The 19,035-nt window shown below is 33.2% G+C and overlaps 5 protein-coding genes across 11 annotated transcripts in view; 1 reads left to right on the top strand and 4 right to left on the bottom strand.

Annotated features, from left to right (window-relative positions):
• SERCA (ATPase sarcoplasmic/endoplasmic reticulum Ca2+ transporting SERCA) overlaps window positions 1-1,137 on the bottom strand; it is a 36,896-nt gene extending 35,759 nt beyond the window's left edge. For both annotated transcript variants that reach the window (XM_075732534.1, XM_075732529.1), the window contains exon 1: window positions 184-1,137. The gene's annotated coding sequence lies outside the window, so the exon portion shown is untranslated. The remainder of the gene's footprint in view (window positions 1-183) is intronic.
• Thor (eukaryotic translation initiation factor 4E binding protein thor) lies at window positions 539-3,898 on the bottom strand. Its single transcript, XM_047060542.2, has 3 exons — window positions 2,723-3,898; window positions 2,468-2,627; window positions 539-1,471 (listed from the first exon to the last, which is right to left on the bottom strand). Exons 2-3 carry the CDS (start codon window positions 2,589-2,591, stop codon window positions 1,230-1,232), a joined length of 366 nt encoding a protein of 121 aa, XP_046916498.1. The 5' UTR covers window positions 2,592-2,627; window positions 2,723-3,898; the 3' UTR covers window positions 539-1,229.
• A 174-nt stretch (window positions 3,899-4,072) lies between these two features.
• Window positions 4,073-12,313, bottom strand: LOC124496949 (uncharacterized). Its single transcript, XM_075732526.1, has 10 exons — window positions 11,681-12,313; window positions 10,437-11,625; window positions 10,134-10,379; window positions 9,292-10,057; window positions 8,299-9,231; window positions 7,903-8,235; window positions 6,770-7,102; window positions 5,729-6,705; window positions 4,910-5,659; window positions 4,073-4,843 (listed from the first exon to the last, which is right to left on the bottom strand). The coding sequence occupies exons 2-10, from the start codon at window positions 10,746-10,748 to the stop codon at window positions 4,250-4,252; spliced, it is 5,244 nt and encodes a 1,747-aa protein (XP_075588641.1). The 5' UTR covers window positions 10,749-11,625; window positions 11,681-12,313; the 3' UTR covers window positions 4,073-4,249.
• Window positions 12,314-12,409: 96 nt separating this feature from the next.
• Window positions 12,410-16,088, top strand: Usp16-45 (ubiquitin specific protease 16/45). 3 transcript variants are annotated; one of them, XM_075732539.1, is made up of 3 exons: window positions 12,410-13,999; window positions 14,060-14,895; window positions 14,962-16,088. In XM_075732539.1, exons 1-3 carry the CDS (start codon window positions 13,521-13,523, stop codon window positions 15,909-15,911), a joined length of 2,265 nt encoding a protein of 754 aa, XP_075588654.1. In that variant the 5' UTR covers window positions 12,410-13,520; the 3' UTR covers window positions 15,912-16,088. The 3 variants fall into 3 exon arrangements, with proteins under 3 accessions (XP_075588654.1, XP_075588653.1, XP_046916473.2); XM_075732538.1 differs by having other exon boundaries at window positions 12,410-12,783; window positions 12,834-13,999; window positions 14,060-16,088; XM_047060517.2 differs by having other exon boundaries at window positions 14,060-16,088.
• Window positions 14,943-19,000, bottom strand: LOC124496934 (uncharacterized). Of its 4 annotated transcripts, none has more exons than XM_075732542.1 (4): window positions 18,790-19,000; window positions 18,340-18,383; window positions 17,686-18,267; window positions 14,943-17,628 (listed from the first exon to the last, which is right to left on the bottom strand). In XM_075732542.1, exons 3-4 carry the CDS (start codon window positions 18,230-18,232, stop codon window positions 16,136-16,138), a joined length of 2,040 nt encoding a protein of 679 aa, XP_075588657.1. In that variant the 5' UTR covers window positions 18,233-18,267; window positions 18,340-18,383; window positions 18,790-19,000; the 3' UTR covers window positions 14,943-16,135. The 4 variants fall into 4 exon arrangements, with proteins under 4 accessions (XP_075588657.1, XP_046916460.2, XP_075588656.1 ...); XM_047060504.2 differs by having other exon boundaries at window positions 18,554-19,000; XM_075732541.1 differs by having other exon boundaries at window positions 17,686-18,383; window positions 18,554-19,000.
• Between the last annotated feature and the right edge of the window lie 35 nt (window positions 19,001-19,035).

Raw genomic sequence — 19,035 nt, forward strand, 5'->3', positions numbered from 1 at the left:
GACATTGTGGTCAAAAAAGCTCGATCCATACAACAAATGTTTCTTGCCCCATTCACAGGCTGATTCACATGTTTCTTGTACAATCATACAAACAGTCAAGTTTATAAATCAAAATTGCCACTATATTTGTATACAATCATTCATCATTGAAAATTATAGTTACCAAGGCAACTTGTAACTTACTTTGTTGGCGTTGTTTATTTCCATATCCATTCGTTCCTCAGTTGAATTGATTGGCGAATTGAACGAATATTTTTTCACACATTTTCACTTATAAATATTTCGTAGCACAATTACAACTATGTTTCTCTACACGTGTTTGAACCAGATTTCACAGTAAAATAAAGCATCGTCATTCAACTAATTTCTCTCTGGCTTTGTCATCATTTACCGACCAAAACATTGTTGTTGAGAATGCCTCATTATTGTTAATGTATTAGTCATGATTGCTCATTATTGTCAATTTCAAGTTTTTATCTCTCTATTTTTACCAATAATTACGCTACTTTATCAATATTTTCATTAGTACAAATTCCAATAATACATCAATCAATCAATGTTTATTCAGAATTTCAAAATACAAAACAAAGACGAAAAAAATTCAATTATAATGAAGAGAAAAACCCATAGATCAATTATAACAAGGAGAATAATTAATGAAAAAAAAGAAAAAAAATACAAAGTTTGACAGTGAGTGTTTGAATTCGTGTTTCGATATTGTTTGTTTGTTTGTTTTTGTTCACAAAATAATAATAATAATAATTTTATATTTTACAAGCAAAATATCACATTTTTTTATAAATTGGCAAGATGTCGTAGATGAAGTAGTAGTTGAATTTGCAAATTGATTCATCGATTCTTCTAATGAATCGAAATTTGATTCAAATTGAGCTTGTGTTGTTGTCTCACTTGGCTTTTTGAACATCAACATTTCCCATTTTTATTGCGATAACAATATACTAAACACGAATTGAACGAAGAACAAAAACCGGTCATCGATGGCCTTGTTGTGGTGCAGAAATGTAGAAATAATGAATTTGAGAATTGAGATGACTGAAAAAAAAGAAAGAACTTTTTTTGAATTCTGAGAAAAGTGAAATCATTTTTTCATTTTTTTTTTTTTTTTTTTTGGTTTTTGATGAGGATGTAATCAATCAACTTGAGTTTTTATTTTTATTTTGGCCATCACAATTTCAATGAATGTTAATTGAAATCTGAATCGGCTGGGATTAGATATCAATATCGAATTGCGGCTGTTCATCACGATGATGATGTTTTTTAGCGTGATTTTTAACAACAATTTTGGAACTATTTTTAATATTTTTCGGTTCAAGTGCTTCATATTTAGGATTATGTGCCGTGGGTTCAATATTGGTTACGCCGGGTATGAATGCCATAGTTGGTGGTGAACGTGCTAATGGACTATTCTTTAGATTCATTAGAAAATTTCGTTCATAAATGATTCGTGTGCCTATTTTTTACATAAAGAAAAAATTTCCAACGAAAATTGATTAATGATTATTATTGAAAAAACATTTAGCAATCATTATCATCATCATCATTATTAACGTCAGCCATGACATGTGATTTTTCAATTGATTTTATCATCACTCCAAAAAATGGACTGTTACTTTTTTTTAATCATTCTTTCACCTTTGTCATATTACATACAATCATCATAATCATATATCACCATAATCTATCTCTTTTCTCAAAAATAATAATCATCGTTACTATGGCTATGACAATCATCATCGATGTTGTCGTAGTTGTTGCTATACCCCATGGCCGACATCATCAGCATCAGAAAAGAATGATTAAAAAAGTCACATGTTTTTCTCCATCCTCCATTGCCTTCATATTTTTCCATCTCTTTTAGCGACAGCAGAAATGAGGGAATGAAAAAGAGAAATTGTAACTTGTTGAAATAAAGAAAATACTGAACGATCACATGTTGTACAATGGTAATTTGTATGCAGAAAAATAAGTGTACGTTTTTATAACAAAAAAAAAATACAAATACAAATACAAAAACGTTGTTGTCGACTACGACTGAAATGGATGGTGATGATCACAAAATAAATAAGTTTGATGCCATCATTTTTCGAGTGTCTGTGTATTTGTCTTTTACATTGTTTTCAACGATATCAAGCATGTGACTGATATTTGTATGGTTTGAAATGAAAATTCTAAATTTTTATGATAAATTCATGAATTTTTTGATTATTACTGACGAAATGATTAAGCTTGAATTGAAAAATATCATGTGAATCATTTATTGTTGTTGTCACACACACACACACAAACACAAGAGGACATTTGTTTGTTGTTTTTTTGCTTTTATCAAATCAAATTATGTTCAATCACGAATTTTTACTCGACAGTAGATTTATGAAAACAAAATTAATCTAATCTAATCTAATCTAATCTAATGAAATTAAATGGATAATCAAAATCAATTACTCACCACCAGGTGTTGTGGAATATAATGTACCACCGGGTGTTGATGAATATCGATCGGGTAATTCATTTGGATCATTCACAATATGACGACGTGATGCCGGTATTGCTTTTGTACCAACTTCTTTCATTGTTACAGCCTTTTTTTTGTTTTTAGGGTTCTGTTCCTACAGTGATTAAATAGACAAAAAAACAGTTGAAAAGGTTGAAATTATGATTTTATCTAAAGGAAATTATAAAACGACAAAAAAGTTTTATTTACCAGATATTTTTTCGGTCAACTAACAAAAATGAATCGATGAGGATGTATTTTATAAACCTATTGGGTGAGTACACTAAACCAGCAACGCCAAGATAAGCCAAATCAACACTAAAACGAAAAATGATGATTGTTGTTGTATAAGTTTTGTTTAAATAAAAACCATCAACAAGCAACAACAGATTTCGTTTTGATGATGATGCTTTTGTGCATTAACTATATCAAGCTATTGTGGTCGTAGTGGTGGTGATAATAATTATGAGATGTACGTGTGTATACACATTATAGATACAGATGCAATTCAACAATGAAATGGATTTCGATTGGCAAAAATGGAGAATCAATTTCCTTGACTTTCAACAACTACATTAATGCCGCCACCACCATCATCATTTAGTGTTGATGAAATTGATTTGAAATTTGATCAAAACGACGACGACGACGACAATGTTGTTGTCGTCATGATGTATGTAGATGCCAAATACAAAAACAGACAAATTCTTAAATACGAAATACAAGCTTATTGAATTCGATGATAAGCAAAGGGTATTGAATACTTTCATTTGAAACATATGACATCCAGTCATTTGAAATGCAATTACATTTTTGAAGGTTGAACCACCACCACCATCAAAATGATGATGAACAAGACTGTATTGCGCTGGATTATATCCAAATCCAGTTCTTTCAATCTCTCTGTTTTCAAACAACAATCTTGTCACATCATTAATCAGACGATTTTTTTTGGAAAAGAAATAAAAAAAAATCAGCCTGTAGCTCACAACAAGAACATGTGATGTGTGCACAAACTTATCATCTTCACAAATTAAATGTTAATGAAATGCATTAAAAGTTGAAAAATGATCATCGTACTTGTTGTATCTGGATGGCAGAATGTTTCGATTTTTTCGTTTAGTTTTCCTCTGTCATTACCATCATCATATGAGAACTGCAGGTAAGAGTAGTAGCTGTGGTATAGTTAGGTCGGCCAACCTTTTTGCACCCAAAAAAATGCAATCACGTATCGATCATCAACAAAATCAAAATCAAAATCAAAATCAAAAAAAACGTAAGAAATGTATTTGTTAGTCTTCCTGGAAAGACCAGCCAAATGATGATCATGTGATTATCGATATATGTTATGTGACCATGGTCTGGTCTCTCCCTCTCTCATTTCATCATCTGATTCTGTGATTATTTTTGAGTGATAATTTACAAAAAATCTTGTCGGCAGTGTGTGTGTGTGTGTATGCTGTTCAAAACAAACAAAAATATATATAAATCATCAAAATTTCAAATAGAAAAATAAAAAACGCCAAGGCGCCAACACAAATCACAAGTTCATCATCATCATCGAATGTTTAAATGTTTAATGTTTAATTTCATAATTATCAAAATCACACTAAAGTTTATAAAATTTTTTTTTTCATTTCAAATCTTTCAATTTCGAGAGGATCAAGGTCGAAGGGAAAGACATATTTTTGATGAGATGAGAAAGTAAAACATTACAAATTCATTTGATTTTTTTCATCATTGAATATTTGCCGTTGTTGTTCTTGATGGCTGTTGCTGTTGTTTTGAAGATGAATTAAATTGTTGTTGATGATGATAATGGACATGTCGAAGACTCGGTTGATGAGATGACAATGTTTCATCCTCGAAACTCATGTTGGCAAATGCTTGTTTTGTAGTTGATCCACCACAATTATTATTATTCGAATTCTTACGATTCGTTTTATCTTTACCACCAGAGTTATCGACCATTTTCACTAAAGAAAGTCTAGTGTTTGATGGAATCAATGTCGTATCCGAGGCATTTGTTGCTGTGATCATCATCGTCGTTGTCGTTGTTGTTGATTTAGGTTTTGATATCTGATCATTTACAACAACATTATCATCATCATCACCATCATCATCACGAACATCAGTCATGGCGTTGGTTGATCTTTTCTTCGCTGATTCTTTATCTTTCTTCTTTTTGTTTTTATCTTTTTTATTTTTCATTTTTTCTTTCTCTTTTTCTTTTTTATCCTTTTCCATTGGTTTATCATGTGGTGGTTTATCCTTGGATTTTTTATCCTTTTCTTTTGATTTCGATTCTTTGGATTTCTTATCACTTTTTTCCTAATCAAACATATTGATTAATTAATTTTCAAAAGAATTCATTATCAAATCACTTGGCTGTTTTACCTTTTTATCTTTTTTATTCTTTTTCTTGTTTGATAATGATGATGATTCTTTCGTTATTGATCGATCGCAATTATCGTCGAAATCACCATCCAATAATAGATCTTCACTTTCATTCGGATCCAATAGTCCATCAACTTCATCATCACTTTCATCAACTTCATATTTTTTAGCAACTTTAGATTTGATTTTTAAATTTGATCGTTGTAATTGATTACGGCTCAGTTTACCAGTAGTACTGGTGTTTAAACCAGTTGAAACCGATGATGTTGTTTGCTGTTGTTTAGATACAGTAGCAGCAGCAGCAGCTGTTGTTGTTGTTGTTATGATAGTTGTTGAATTTGTCACAGTTGATGATAGTGGTTTAGGTATTCCAACCTTATTGGCTATAGTTGCCACGGGTGGTGCTGGTATTAGTTGAGGAATTTTTATTATTTGGCCTTGTAATTTATTCGTTGACGATGGTGGTGTTTCAAATGGAACAGCACCGAATAAATCGGTTGTCGATCTACCGGGATTCGAATTAGTTGTATCATTATTTCCAATCAATATGGATGGTGATGAAATAGTATTCATTGTTGTTGTTGTTGCTGATTCCTGTATGATAGTCGAAAAGGGTAAATCTGAAAATGAATTCTCAAAACGATTTGTTGTTATGGTTTTTATGGCTGGAACTGAAATCGGTTCATTTCTATGTTCAAGCAAAGCGGCAGGGTCTATACTTGTTTCTTTTTGATGTTGAATAGTTTGATTCTAAAGAATTTATTTATTGATTCAAACATTAAAGATTGCAAATTGTTTTGATATTCAGTTATAACTTACAATTAGCTGTTTATCCGTAAATGGTATCGATCCAAAAAGATCTTTATTATTCATTTGATCAAACATAACCTGTGGAATGAGACTACGTTCAACTTCTTCATCAAGACGACGATCATTCTCTTCACTAGAATTATCGAATGAATGTTGATGATGATGGTGAACATTATTCAATGTATTGGTTGTTGTTGATGGTGATGGTGGTGATAATGATAGTGTCTCCAGATCGGAATGTGGAGCATGATGATGAGTAGTTAGAATCACATTGACCGGTTGTTGTGTGAATGTGGATGATGGTGGTGGTTGTGGTGATTGAATTGAATATTTGGAATCATTATTTGAATCAAATACTAAAGCTTGCTGTCCGACTATCGATAGATCATTGATTGAAATCAGTGATTTTACCGTTGAACATACGTTGGGCATAATATCGTCTTCATCTTCATCTTCTAATAATAATGGTCGATGACCTTCAACATGACCGATTAGATGATCAAGTGAATCGATATTTTTCTGTGTATCAGATCGAATAGAAGAATTTGATATGCTAGTTTCACCATCATCAATATTGTTTGATTGTTGTATCTGGCTACCGCTACTATTTGGATGGTGATGATGTGTAATCTGTATCCGAGAAATATTTAATCCACCGGCAGATTTGCATATTGTATTCGATTTTAAAACCGACGACGATGATTGTAATGACACTCGATGATGCGGGGAGTGATTTTTAACCAAACCATATTTAAATGATTCATTATGACTGTCATCATCACTAGCATCATGTTGACTTGCACATTGTTTTGGATCATTCAATAGATTTTTAGCATCTTGAAAACTAGAATCACCATCACGTGAATCAAGGGAATCATCATCGCCTTCATCATCATCCTCATCGTCAGATGATGAAGAAGTATCCGATTCATCGTCATCATCGGTATTCTGAAGATCTGATGCTGATCCTATGGATGAATTAACATCTTGAGGGAAAAAACATCCATTATTGCAATAACACGTGATTCATTGAAAATAAATTGAACTTACCGTCAACATTATCATTGATAATTTCATCATCATCGTCATCATCAATGTCCTCGACTAATGGTTTAGTCATATCACCAGTTGCTTCATAATCAATATGATGATGATTATTAATATTGGATGATAAAAGACCCATTCTTAATCCATGATCATTATCATCATCATCACCATCATCATTGTTATTAGTAATGTCATTTTTATCGTCACCAATGGAATGATGTCTATGATCATAATAATGATCATCATCTTCAGCTGTATCGGATGAGTAAAGTGGCATATAATTGGACGTTGTTGGTGGGCTACAACCACTGCCATTGGTACCGTCGTGTAATCCTCCTATTCGATTGGATGGTAAATATGTTGAAGAACAATAATATAAATTTAGATAATTTAATGCTAAACGATCCATGACAAATATAAGGAAAGTGAGTGGATTAAGTATGTGGATTATTGCATGAAATAAAGTTGGTCAATTTAATTGATGCAACAAGGTGTTCAGCGCAGCGTGGTTGGAAATGTAAAACAAAACAAAAGATGACATGCAATCTGATCGAAATAAAGCAATGGAAAAATTACAAGGAAAAAGAAGATTTCGATTTTTGACCATCACCAGATATAGAGAATAGTGTTAATAATAATCATTTATTATCAATCGTTAAACTTGTCTTGATTCATCTTTTTCACATAAAATAACAAGTTTTCAACTATTATATATATAGTAATGACACATAGAAATCCAAAAACAAAACTATTTTAAAGATTTCACAAACACACACACATGATCCAATTTCAAATTAATCAATCAATCAATAAAAATATTGAGCACATTTTTGATGGCCTCAATTTGTTTGTTCAATTCATGGATTAGAAAAGAAAGGAAACGTTTTTAAAAATAAGATTTTTTTTTTGGTTAAAAAGACAAAGCACTCAAAAGGCAAATTGCTTTTTTTCTGTTATTGATTTACAGTGATTAATTAATCAATTGAATGTTTGCCATTTTTGTTTAAGATCTATTTCATTACTATCATTTTTGTGGTTGTTATTGTTATTGTTATTGTTATTAATGTTGTTGTTGTTGTTGTTAGGTGTAGCAATTAATGGATTAGATTTATCACCATCATCATCATGAATAATACCTTGACTAGACGAGCTAATCGATTTGTTTGATATAATCTTTGATAATTGATCACCATTTGATGAACCGGGTCGTTGTTGTTGGCTATCAGTTTCATTATTATTAACAATCATAAATTCATTATTTGAACGGATTGTTATCATTACTGTGGATGATTTTTTTAATGTCGCTGTTACTTGCTGATCATCATTATTATTATCGGTAATAATAATTGATGTACAACCACCGCCGACGCTGCTAGAATTCTGTTGCTGTTGTTGTTGCTGCTGCTTTTCCAGATATTGTTTTAAATGTTCCTGATTTACTGGTACCTGATCGAATGGATTATCGGCCACTGTTTTTCGATAAATCGAATGAATCAAAACCATTAAAACGCAAACACATGCGATGTACTTACATTTCGAATCTTCTGTCAAACGTATACGATCAAATTCTTTACCAAATAATTGATCTTCAAATAAACATGATGACGAAGAAGTCGATGATGGTGCTGCTGCCTGTTGGCGGTTAAAATCTTGTTGTCCATCTGTATTATCTTCGAATGGATTCAATGATCGAATTCTTGCTGTTGTTGTTGGCGATGATTGTTGATGATCAGTAGTACAACAATCGGCAACAAATTCACTCGATGACCGATTACTATTGTTTGTTTGAATAGCAAACATTTTGCCACCACTACCAGCACCGACAATGGCAGATTGATTAAATGCACTACTATCACTCATATTACGACGATGATGTTGATGATAATTGGTTGTTGTTGTTGTTGTACCACTAGTATGTATGTTTGGCTCAACAATCGTCGATGCCGTATCAAGCAATGTTAAACTTTGGTTCCTAGTCGGTGGTGCCGGAATATTTGATGATGATGATGATGATGTATCCATTATGAATGGATTATTATTCATTGATAATTGCTGATGTTGTTGTTGTTGCTGCTGCTGCTGCTGCTGTTGTTGTATATGATGACGCTGATGTACGAATTGATCCAAATGTACATCATCATCATCCTTGATTAATATTGGATTTGATGATAGATTCATTGATTGTTTTTGTTGATCTAATAATTTACTTTTAGTGGTGTTGGTGGTGGCCGATGCAAATAATTGACTACCGGAAGAGAAACTATGCGAATTCGTAAGGCCACTAGTATGAGAATGACTACTACTACTACTACTACCACCACCACTATCTTTCACAGATAAATTCGTTGCGGATATCGTTGTTTCATTATGATGATTTGATGTCGATGATGATGATGATAATGGTGTTAGAGCACGTTGGAAAGCAACCGGTGATGTTGGCAACACCGAATTAATGTTAATGCTCGCTATTTGATAATGAAAATTGATGAAAAAAAAGTTGGCAAAATCAATAATAAACAACAAACCTTTTGGTCTTTGTCTTGATATAACAGTTGTTGTTTTTGATGTTGTCTTCTCAATTTCACCATGATGATGATTAGCAGCTTGTTGTTGTTGTTGTTGTTTCTGTTGATGATTACTAGTGCTATTTACAGCCGATAGATTAGTGGCTGACGTCAACATCGTTGTTGTTGATGATGAGGTCGATGAATTGCTAGTCATTGATTGATTAGTTCGATGATCATGGTTGGAAGAACGTTGATGTCGTATTTCACGGGATTGTTGTTCAGTTGGTGGTACACGTAGATTGGACCAAATTGGTTTTGAAATATTATTTCGATTCAATATTGGTGATTCTTGGCCAATAAGATTGAAGGCAAGATAAGCGACTTGATAAATATCTGGACGATCACCTGGATCCGGTGATAACATAAAAGCAATCAACGATGTTAATTGTTGAGAATAACGATCAACATATGAATCCGGTATGGTTAGCTGCGCATTCTGTATGGCTAATGTCGATTCCCCAAATGGCAGAGTAAAATAACACAGTTTATATACAAGGCAACCTAAAGCCCAAATATCAGCTTTAGTAGTAATTGGTCGTCCCGAATAAACATCCACCATTTCCGGTGATCGATATGCTAATGTTGTATAACGTTTGATTTCCTCCTCAATAGATAGGGCTGATTTTCGTCCACCATTATCACTTAATTGTAATGATTTAGTTGTAGCTGAACCAAAATCACAAAGCATATAATTGCCATCATCAGAAATGAGAATGTTTTCAATCTATCGATGATGAGAATGAGAAAATTACAATTAAATAAAGCATTAGATTAGATATATATATATATCAATCAATTACCTTTAGATCTCGATGTATGATTGGTGGATCATTATGATGCATTCGGCCAACAGCTTCACAAATATCACATAGAATACGGATAATTTCCATTTCAGTGAAACCAGTTTGTAGACGATCATTCATTAGATGCAATAATTGACCTTTACAATACTGCATAAGCATAAATATTTCATGCACCTCATTACCACAATAATTAACACATGATTCGACTAATTTCACGATATTCTTATGAGATCCCAATTTTCTCTGAAATAAAAAGATGCAATAAGTTATGGTTACAATATGTGAATGATAAATACTAACGGCAATATCAATTTCACATTTACAAATAGCCAAATCATGTTCATTGTTGACATATAGACGTTTCAATGCATAACGTATGCCATTATTAGCTTTGACCAAAAAAACCAATGAGAAACCCCCTTCAGCAATAATATCTTCGACCGTACATTGATATTGACCAACGACAAATATTTTACCTAAAAATGAACCACTTGATGAATGTAATATCGATGAAGATGCAGATGATGAGGATGATAATGATGATGAGGCTGATGGGGGCGGTGGTGGTGGTTCCGATTGTCGTTGATAATCACGTTGAAAGAATCGTTTCATTTTATTTTTTACGTACTGTTTTCGAATGGATATAAACGGAGATGGGGATACATTACAATCATATCACATCATTTTTTTTCTGAAAATGATGAGGCAGACACAAAATTGAAAACCTTGAAGATTTTCACAGGTAAAGGCAATATGTGTGAAAATGAAAATTTCATGCGTTCAATTCATTCTAATATTGTGTCGATGTGTTGGATTAGATTCGATTTGATCAATTTGATTTGATTGATTCGGAAAAATTTTAATCAACAAAAAAGCTAGGAAAATTTGCTGATGAAAATAATGATGATCAACGCCCTAATAGATGTCTATAGATGACAATATTTTTTTCTCTGTCGTTACAGAAAGTGTTATTATTTTTCAATCAATTTTTTTCGTTTCGATGTCACAAGTGTGAGTGTGTCTGTGTGCTCGACATTTTTGTTGTTGTTGTTGTTGGTTGCTGGTGGCGAAACGATAAAACAACACTGATGACGACAAAGATATTGGATTTCAATGATTAAAATTGAATTGGTTTTTTTCACTGTTTGTTTTATTTTTGGTTGCTATATTGTTGATTGATTGTTGGTGCTGTTGCTGGCGGTGGTGGTGGTGGTGGCAGCGTGGCTGTTGTTGTTGATGATGATAATGTCAAAATGTCGATCACTTTGGATGATGATGATGTGTTTATTGTCATCATCATCACATAAAAATTCATCCAAAAGACAAAGGAAATGAAAATGTCGTGCCCGTACAACACAAGCGACAAGGTGTTTGATGTTTACAATTTAATATTATTATAATTATGGATTATGGATATGGATTGGAAATTCAATTAAAAAATTGATATATGATATAGTCAGATGTGTCTCAATTTTTTCATATTTGATTTCTGGAAAATTAGCGAAAAAAATTTATAAAAAAGTGTTTGATTTACAATCAATTACCTTCAATAAATAAATAAAAGAACAGAAATTAAAAAATCAAATTTCATTCTTATGGTGGGGTATTACTTTCCCAAAAAAACACCTGGACATTCTCGTTGTAGTATGGTTTCACAATTATGGAAACAACAACATCGACAAATTGATCAATTGTTTGTTATCCACAATTTTTTGTTTGTTTGCATTCGTGAAATGAATGAATTTTTTTCTCATCATTTTCATTTATTCAAGGACAATATTCAATTGTTGGTCGATTAACACAATGTAACAACAATGGCTTGTCAAATACGATGTTTTTCGAATGAATGAATAAAATAAATAAATAAATCAGAAACACTAAAAACATCAGGGTTTGAATGACTGGAATTATTCAGGCACTCTTTTCCAATGATTTCAGGATGTTGATGTTGAAATGGATTCAGATCTAGATTGATCTAATCCATCCAGATTTGATTATCATCACTAGCACCACCAACAACACACGAACAATGGAAGTATGGCTCAACAAAATTTGCTTCTATGCCATTTCATCAATGGTAAATTGTGTGTTGATGATGTATTGTTTCATTGTCATCATTATTATTTTGTTCCAATATTTTTCTAGAGAGGATAATGTTTGTGTGAAGCAGCAGCATCAGTAAACAGTCGAGTATATACGTCACAATTTTTTTTTCATTTAATTACCTTGTATGCGCTAATAATGTCAATTTATGAAAACCATGTTTATACGAGAAAAGTAGTTCGGTTTTTATTCGGACAACAGAAAACAAATAATAATAAGATATATTTAAAATAAATGACATAAACCAAATGGTTAAAGATTTATTCGATTTATTCCGATGGAAAGGTTGTTGATAATTGAAAAGTCACGAAAGATAGAAATTCTCGTAATGAATTTTGGTATCATCACCATGTAACAAACGTAAAAGGACGTAATATGTGTCATATGAATAATGTTTGATGATAACACAATCTTTTTCGAGCCAATCTCCGGAAAACATTCTAGAATAGTACAATGAGGCAATTTTTAGAAAACATTTACTTGCCAATATACGATTATTGTCAATGACAAATTCAACATCATAACTGTCTTCGTTATTCAACAGGTGAATGAATGATACATCATTATTGCTGATCGAATCATGTTTATTTTCAGATGAATAAAATGTTGCCCTTAGACCAAATGTAAATGGCAATGGTAACAGAATGGATGATGCCGCGGCAAAAGATTTTGGTGCACCATTTATTTTTTTAGGTGAAGTCCATGGCATCCGATTGATTGAACCCCATGCATAATAGGATAATTCCGAATAAGCTAATTTTCAATGGGAATTTTCATAAACTCTGCATTTGGTAGAATGTAACCCGAACCACAGCAAAAAAGTTGACCATGATCATGATCGATGATCAATAGTAGAATAATCAAAACAAAAATAACTCCCAGAAAAATTTGTTTAGCATTGATGCCGCTCATCCATAAACCATGGATACCATTTTTTCAATAAATTTTTTTTACACGTCCATTATGAAAGAATTATTTATTATATCACGTGATCAACCTCATTGATGAATATTTTACGTGCATAAACAGAAATCAATCACATTCCACTTTCATTGATGTAGAAAAATACCGTGTAATTTTTTTTTGTAAATATAACGCACGTGTGTGTGTTGAATAAAAAAGTTTTGTCAAACAAACTTGAAATTAATTACAAAATTCATCATCATTGATTTAATTCAATCATTCATATCGATCACGTTTGAATTCGTGATCAACGTTTTTCGGTTATTATTCTGGAATTTGCCATATATCGTCAGGAATCCTATTGCCGAGATTATTACGATGGCTAAAAAGAATCGCAAACAACAACGTCGTGCTCATAACAAGAAATTGGCTCAAACAGCGTCAATAAAATCGAAACGAAATTCAGCTACTGCTGCTGTGGCAGCAGATAATAATGATGAAGCAATGATGGATTTATTAAGCGAAAAAATGGATGGTGTCACCACACAACCATCCACATCATCATCGTCATCAATGCAAGGTCATTCTGCTCAATTGAATAATCAACCATCCGGTCTACCGAACCTAGGTAATACATGTTATTTTAATTCAGTTATGCAAGTGATGGCACAAACCTATCCACTGCATCATTATCTACGTGAACGTTGTCAAACGGATTTTCGTTGGAATGCCCGTACATTCTACTGGAATGAATCGAAACAAGCATTCACAAGTGAATCGTTACATCTTTTGTTACCACCGCCAAATTCGTTGACAATCGATTTCTTACAATTACAGCAACAGATTTTCTCACGAAAGTAAGTAAAATGATTTGAATTTCTTTTTTATCTAACAAAATTATTTGAAAAAACAACCAGGTCAACAAATCCGAGATCATTGTTAAGTGATGTTCAACGTGAAAAACAACAATTTGAAGGTTATGCACAACAGGATGCTCAAGAATTACTCATAACATTGTTGGATGCATTGAAAAAATCTGAAATTCTTCGGCAAAAACATGCACTGCTGAAAGGACTAAGGATAGAGGATCGTCGTAATCCAACAGCAGAAGACTGTGAAAATGCTCAACGTTATAAGATAACAGCCAAACATAGCGTTATTGATTCAATATTTGGTGGCCAATTATTATCAATCATTCATTGTAATGAATGTGATTATCGTTCATTCACATTTGAATCATTCATCGATCTTGCTCTTTCGCTTGATACGACATTTCCACAGTCATCCTCGAAATCGGTATCAGAATCATCGAATACCATCGCCAAGAATAAACAACAACAATCAGCCAAAATGAAAAAAAAGAATAGGAAAAATAAAAACAATGATGATGATTATGATGATGATGATGATGATGATGAATGTGATGGTGATGTTGAAAGTTGTGATGAACAAACTGCCCAGAATCATGATGAAGAAGATAAATCATTGGTTGGAAGAAAAAAACGACGACAAGAGAAAAAGGCAGCTCGACGTGCTGAACGTAAACAGATGAAAATGAAAAATCAACAACATCAACAACAACAAAATCTTGATGATACTCAAACATCATGCAATGATCATGAAGAAAATCAAATACCTAATGGTGACATTACACCCTACCATAGTGATGATGAAAATTATATGGGCTGTGATGACGATGGAGACCAATGTCAAAATAGTGAGAAAATTAATAATGAAGAAATAGTACCATCAGGTGATATTTTATCCAACGTTGATGATGATGATGATGATGAGCTAAAGGAATCTTTGCCTATTCCAGCTGCTGATAATTGTCAACTTTCTTCATCATCATCAACAACGACGGCGAAAATTATTGATGATGAATTTCGCTACAAATTTCATTTGTTTGCACATCAACGTATGTGTCGAACAGATGATGATTATCAGAATATGGATCTCGGCGCATTGTTACGAAGTTTTATCAAAGAAGAAACACTTGATGGATCGAATAAATATCTTTGTGAAAATTGTTCCAAACGTAACGGCGGTCAGAAAATGTATTCAAAAGCCGTAAGATGTCAGCTAATTGCACTACCACCACCTGTGTTGATATTGCAATTGAAACGGTTCGAAGCATCTGGACTTGGTTTCAATAAAAATCGAATGATGCATAAATTGAACACGAAAATATCATTTCCATATAGATTATATTTATCACCATATACAAGTCGTATCTATGAATATTTCTCACGATTCTATGAACCGGAATGCGATCCACAGGATCTAAGCGATTGGAATGATCGACGATTAGAATATACATTGTACGGTGTAGTCATACATTCTGGTTCATTAAAATACGGCCATTATATGGCCTATGTTTGTGTACGGCCTGGTTCATTTGATGGCCATAATATTCGAAGATTTTTACATCTGAAACCATTTGTATCTGATATTGAACATATTATGCAATTTGTGTATGAAGATCTTGATCATAGAAATGAATCATCCAATGGAACTATAGAACATACGATTAATAATGATAATAATGATGATGATCCAATATCAACTGAATCGATTAGTAGCAATCGTGAATCGAGCAACAATAAACCAACCACCACTGCCGATAATGATGATGATGATGATGACAAGAATGAAAAGAATCGCAAATGGTATTTCATCAGTGATTCATCCGTATCATCGATTACATTGGAATCAGTACTAAGAGATGCAACAAGTCCATACATGTTATTCTATGAACGTACTAAGTAAATTTTAAATTTTTCAATCATCAATCCAATCAATCAATCGAAAAAGTGATACAAAGTTGACATGTGTGATTTTTTTGTCCAAAAATATATTCATGATTATATTAATAGTTCAATGTGTGTTTGTATTTTTCTAGTTTTTTTTTGGAAATGTGAATAAAATTATGATTTCAAAGTGAAATGTGGTTGTTTTTTGTTGTGTTCATTCAGTTGTGTGTGTATATATGTTTATATTTGTGAAACTGAATTTTCCTGTTGTTGCTGCTGTTGTTGAGATTGTTGGATCATTTGATAGATGGATTGAAATTGTGGATGATTATATAAGGCGCGAGAATTCGTAGTGCTGCTGGCTGTGGTTGAATTTACTTGTGGTGATTGTTGTTGTTGTTGTTGTTGATAGGCAACACGATGTGATTGTTGCTGCTGTTGTTGACCGGTAATTGTTTCTCGTATCTGTTGCTGTTGTTGTGGATTGGAAATAGTTTCGTTCATTACAATCGATTGATCAGATGAGGCCGAAGGCATCATTGTTTCCATAATGTTGGAATCCATCGTTTCACTACTTTCGTGCTGCAATGTTTGTTGGCCCGGTTTGACAATATCAGCCATCGGTATTGAATCCCATCCACCTAGGTCTTGATTAGATTCAACTTGTGATACGGTTGCCGATGATGGTTGTGGTGATGATATTGATCCAGTTCTAATTGGTTGATAATCTTGAATCGTTTGATATGGCTGTTGTGAAGAATACTGGTTGTTACTAGTTATTGTTGTTGGCTTTGGAAATATTACTCGACCAGGTTGACGATCGGTTTCGATCCAAAATTGTAAAGCTGAAGATTGTTGTGGTGAATGTACAGTACCGGTTAGTAGCCGATTTGTCGATGCCATTTCTGCTCCTGATGACCATACCGACTGACCACCATTAGCTGATTGTTGCTGGTTCGAGCTTTGAACCGGAACTTGTAGTGTTTGTGTTGGTTTTGGTATGGCCGAATTACCGTTATTTATCACTGATTGGGGTTGAGTGAAATAACTGTTTGATGTTGTCCCACTTCCAGCCAACGATGATGACAATCCGGGTGCATAAACGTGAAGAGGTTTTTGATGTTGAATTGTCGAACCATAATACTGTTGTTGTGGTTGTTCATCGATCATCTGTTCAGCAGGCTGTTGTGATTTTGTTTTGAACCATTGTAATGGCAATTGAATCTGACTTGGTGACACCGATAGCCAAGATAGTAAAGGAATTTTTAATGTACTTCCTGTGCCACTACTACTACTACTGCTGCTGCCACGTTGTTTGCTTGTTTTACTGATAATACCTTTGATTGATCCAACCTGGTAATTTTGTTGATGTTGCAGGGATGGATCCTGAAAATATGCCTCCAATATGATTGGCTGTTGTTGACTATTCAGTTTATTCACAGGTGATACATAAACCCAATTGTTGGCCGGGAGTTTTTGTTGTTGAACTGTCGATTGTGTTTGAGATGGCTGAATATTATTGGTCTGTGGTTCTTGTTGGCTATGCGAATGATGTTCAACCACGTTGGAAACTGGCTGAGTTGATGGCACTGGTTTCGGGATAATCAGATATTGATTTTGATCCAGATTTGGTGCCATATATTTTGTTGAAGATGTTGTCATCGTGGGCTGTTGTTGTTGTTGCTGCTGTCGTTGATGTTTGAATCGAGTTATGTATGAGAATCGCTTTGAATCTAACGAGTGTAACGAAATCGAATGAATTAATAGTAACAATGAACTTTTCCACTTACCAAAGAGATTGGCTGGATTGAATAGATAAGAACTAAGGGATGGCTGTTGTTCAGATGATGGTTGTTGAGAATATTGTTGTTGTAATTGTGGATCATTAGGAATGATCGAAACAGTTTGATCCAACGGAATTTGTTCTATCTGTTGTTGTTGTTGTTGTTGTTGTTGATGTGGCAGAAATAATTGTTCCTGCTGTTGGCTACTGCTGCTGCTATAGGTACCGGTTGAACCATCCAGATTAACATAACCATAATTTGATTGAGGAAGTTGTTGTGTTTGTAATGGCACAATATCCGAACCAAGTAGATTTGATTGTTGACCAATCAAACTAGATGATGATGATGATAACGCAGTTAGATCTGTTGTTTGTGAATCACCAGCAATGTATGGCCGTAATATAATTTCCGATAGTGGTCCCGTTTGTGTAGCAGGTGATACTGATGATGATTTACCGAATAATGCTGTAAATGGCCAGAAAAATCCATTCGAACTATTGGGCCAATATCCGGCCAATAATAATAATGTTATAAGAATTCGATATTGATACATTTCAAATTTGATGATCCAACGTGATCAACGTTCACCTTACAAATGACCAATGAAAAGATATTAGCAGTATTATTTAAACATGAAATAATTTTGAAATTTTCTCATACCATCTTCCCAGACATATTGACCGATCGACGACTATTCGGCGGCCCTAGATAAGATTTCGAAAGGAAAAAAGAAAAAAAATTCAATTTTGATGGCCAAGTGCAAGGTCATCGACAAGGTCATGGACATGGGTGCGTGTAAACCATTAGATAATGGTTACAGGTATGTATGGTGAATTAAATCAAAGTTTCAAAGTTATATTATATCAACAATTACATTGGCCAAAATGTAAAGTGATAATAAATCTGACTGGAACGAATTCTTCAGACTTGGACTGTCTAGTTTCGTTTGGGTTCTTTTTTCGGTTGTTGTTGTCGATGAAATTAGCCATTATCTTTTGCTTGACCTTTTTCCGATGGCCCTTGAGGCTAAATTACTTGGGTCGTCCTTGTCTTGGGTCAACCATGACGAAAATGGTCTATAATTATTCATTAACGGTCATTGACCATCACCAGTTTGCCTGTTGATATAATAATTCTTCTACACAATGTTGTGAACTTTGAATTATCTGGATGAACTTTCAATAATGAGATGACCATAGACGATGATTCTAAAATTGTAAATTTTTCCCATAATCGAAGCAAATGCCATAAATGAAAAAAAATGATGAAATAAATGGAAAAAGTTCATTATCATCACAAGTATAGAAAAATTCCAATCGTTTTGGTTTTGATTATCATTTCCTGGCTGATTTTGAT

This window comes from Dermatophagoides farinae, chromosome 7 (genome assembly GCF_024713945.1).
Source record: "Dermatophagoides farinae isolate YC_2012a chromosome 7, ASM2471394v1, whole genome shotgun sequence".
NCBI classification, from domain to species: domain Eukaryota; kingdom Metazoa; phylum Arthropoda; class Arachnida; order Sarcoptiformes; family Pyroglyphidae; genus Dermatophagoides; species Dermatophagoides farinae.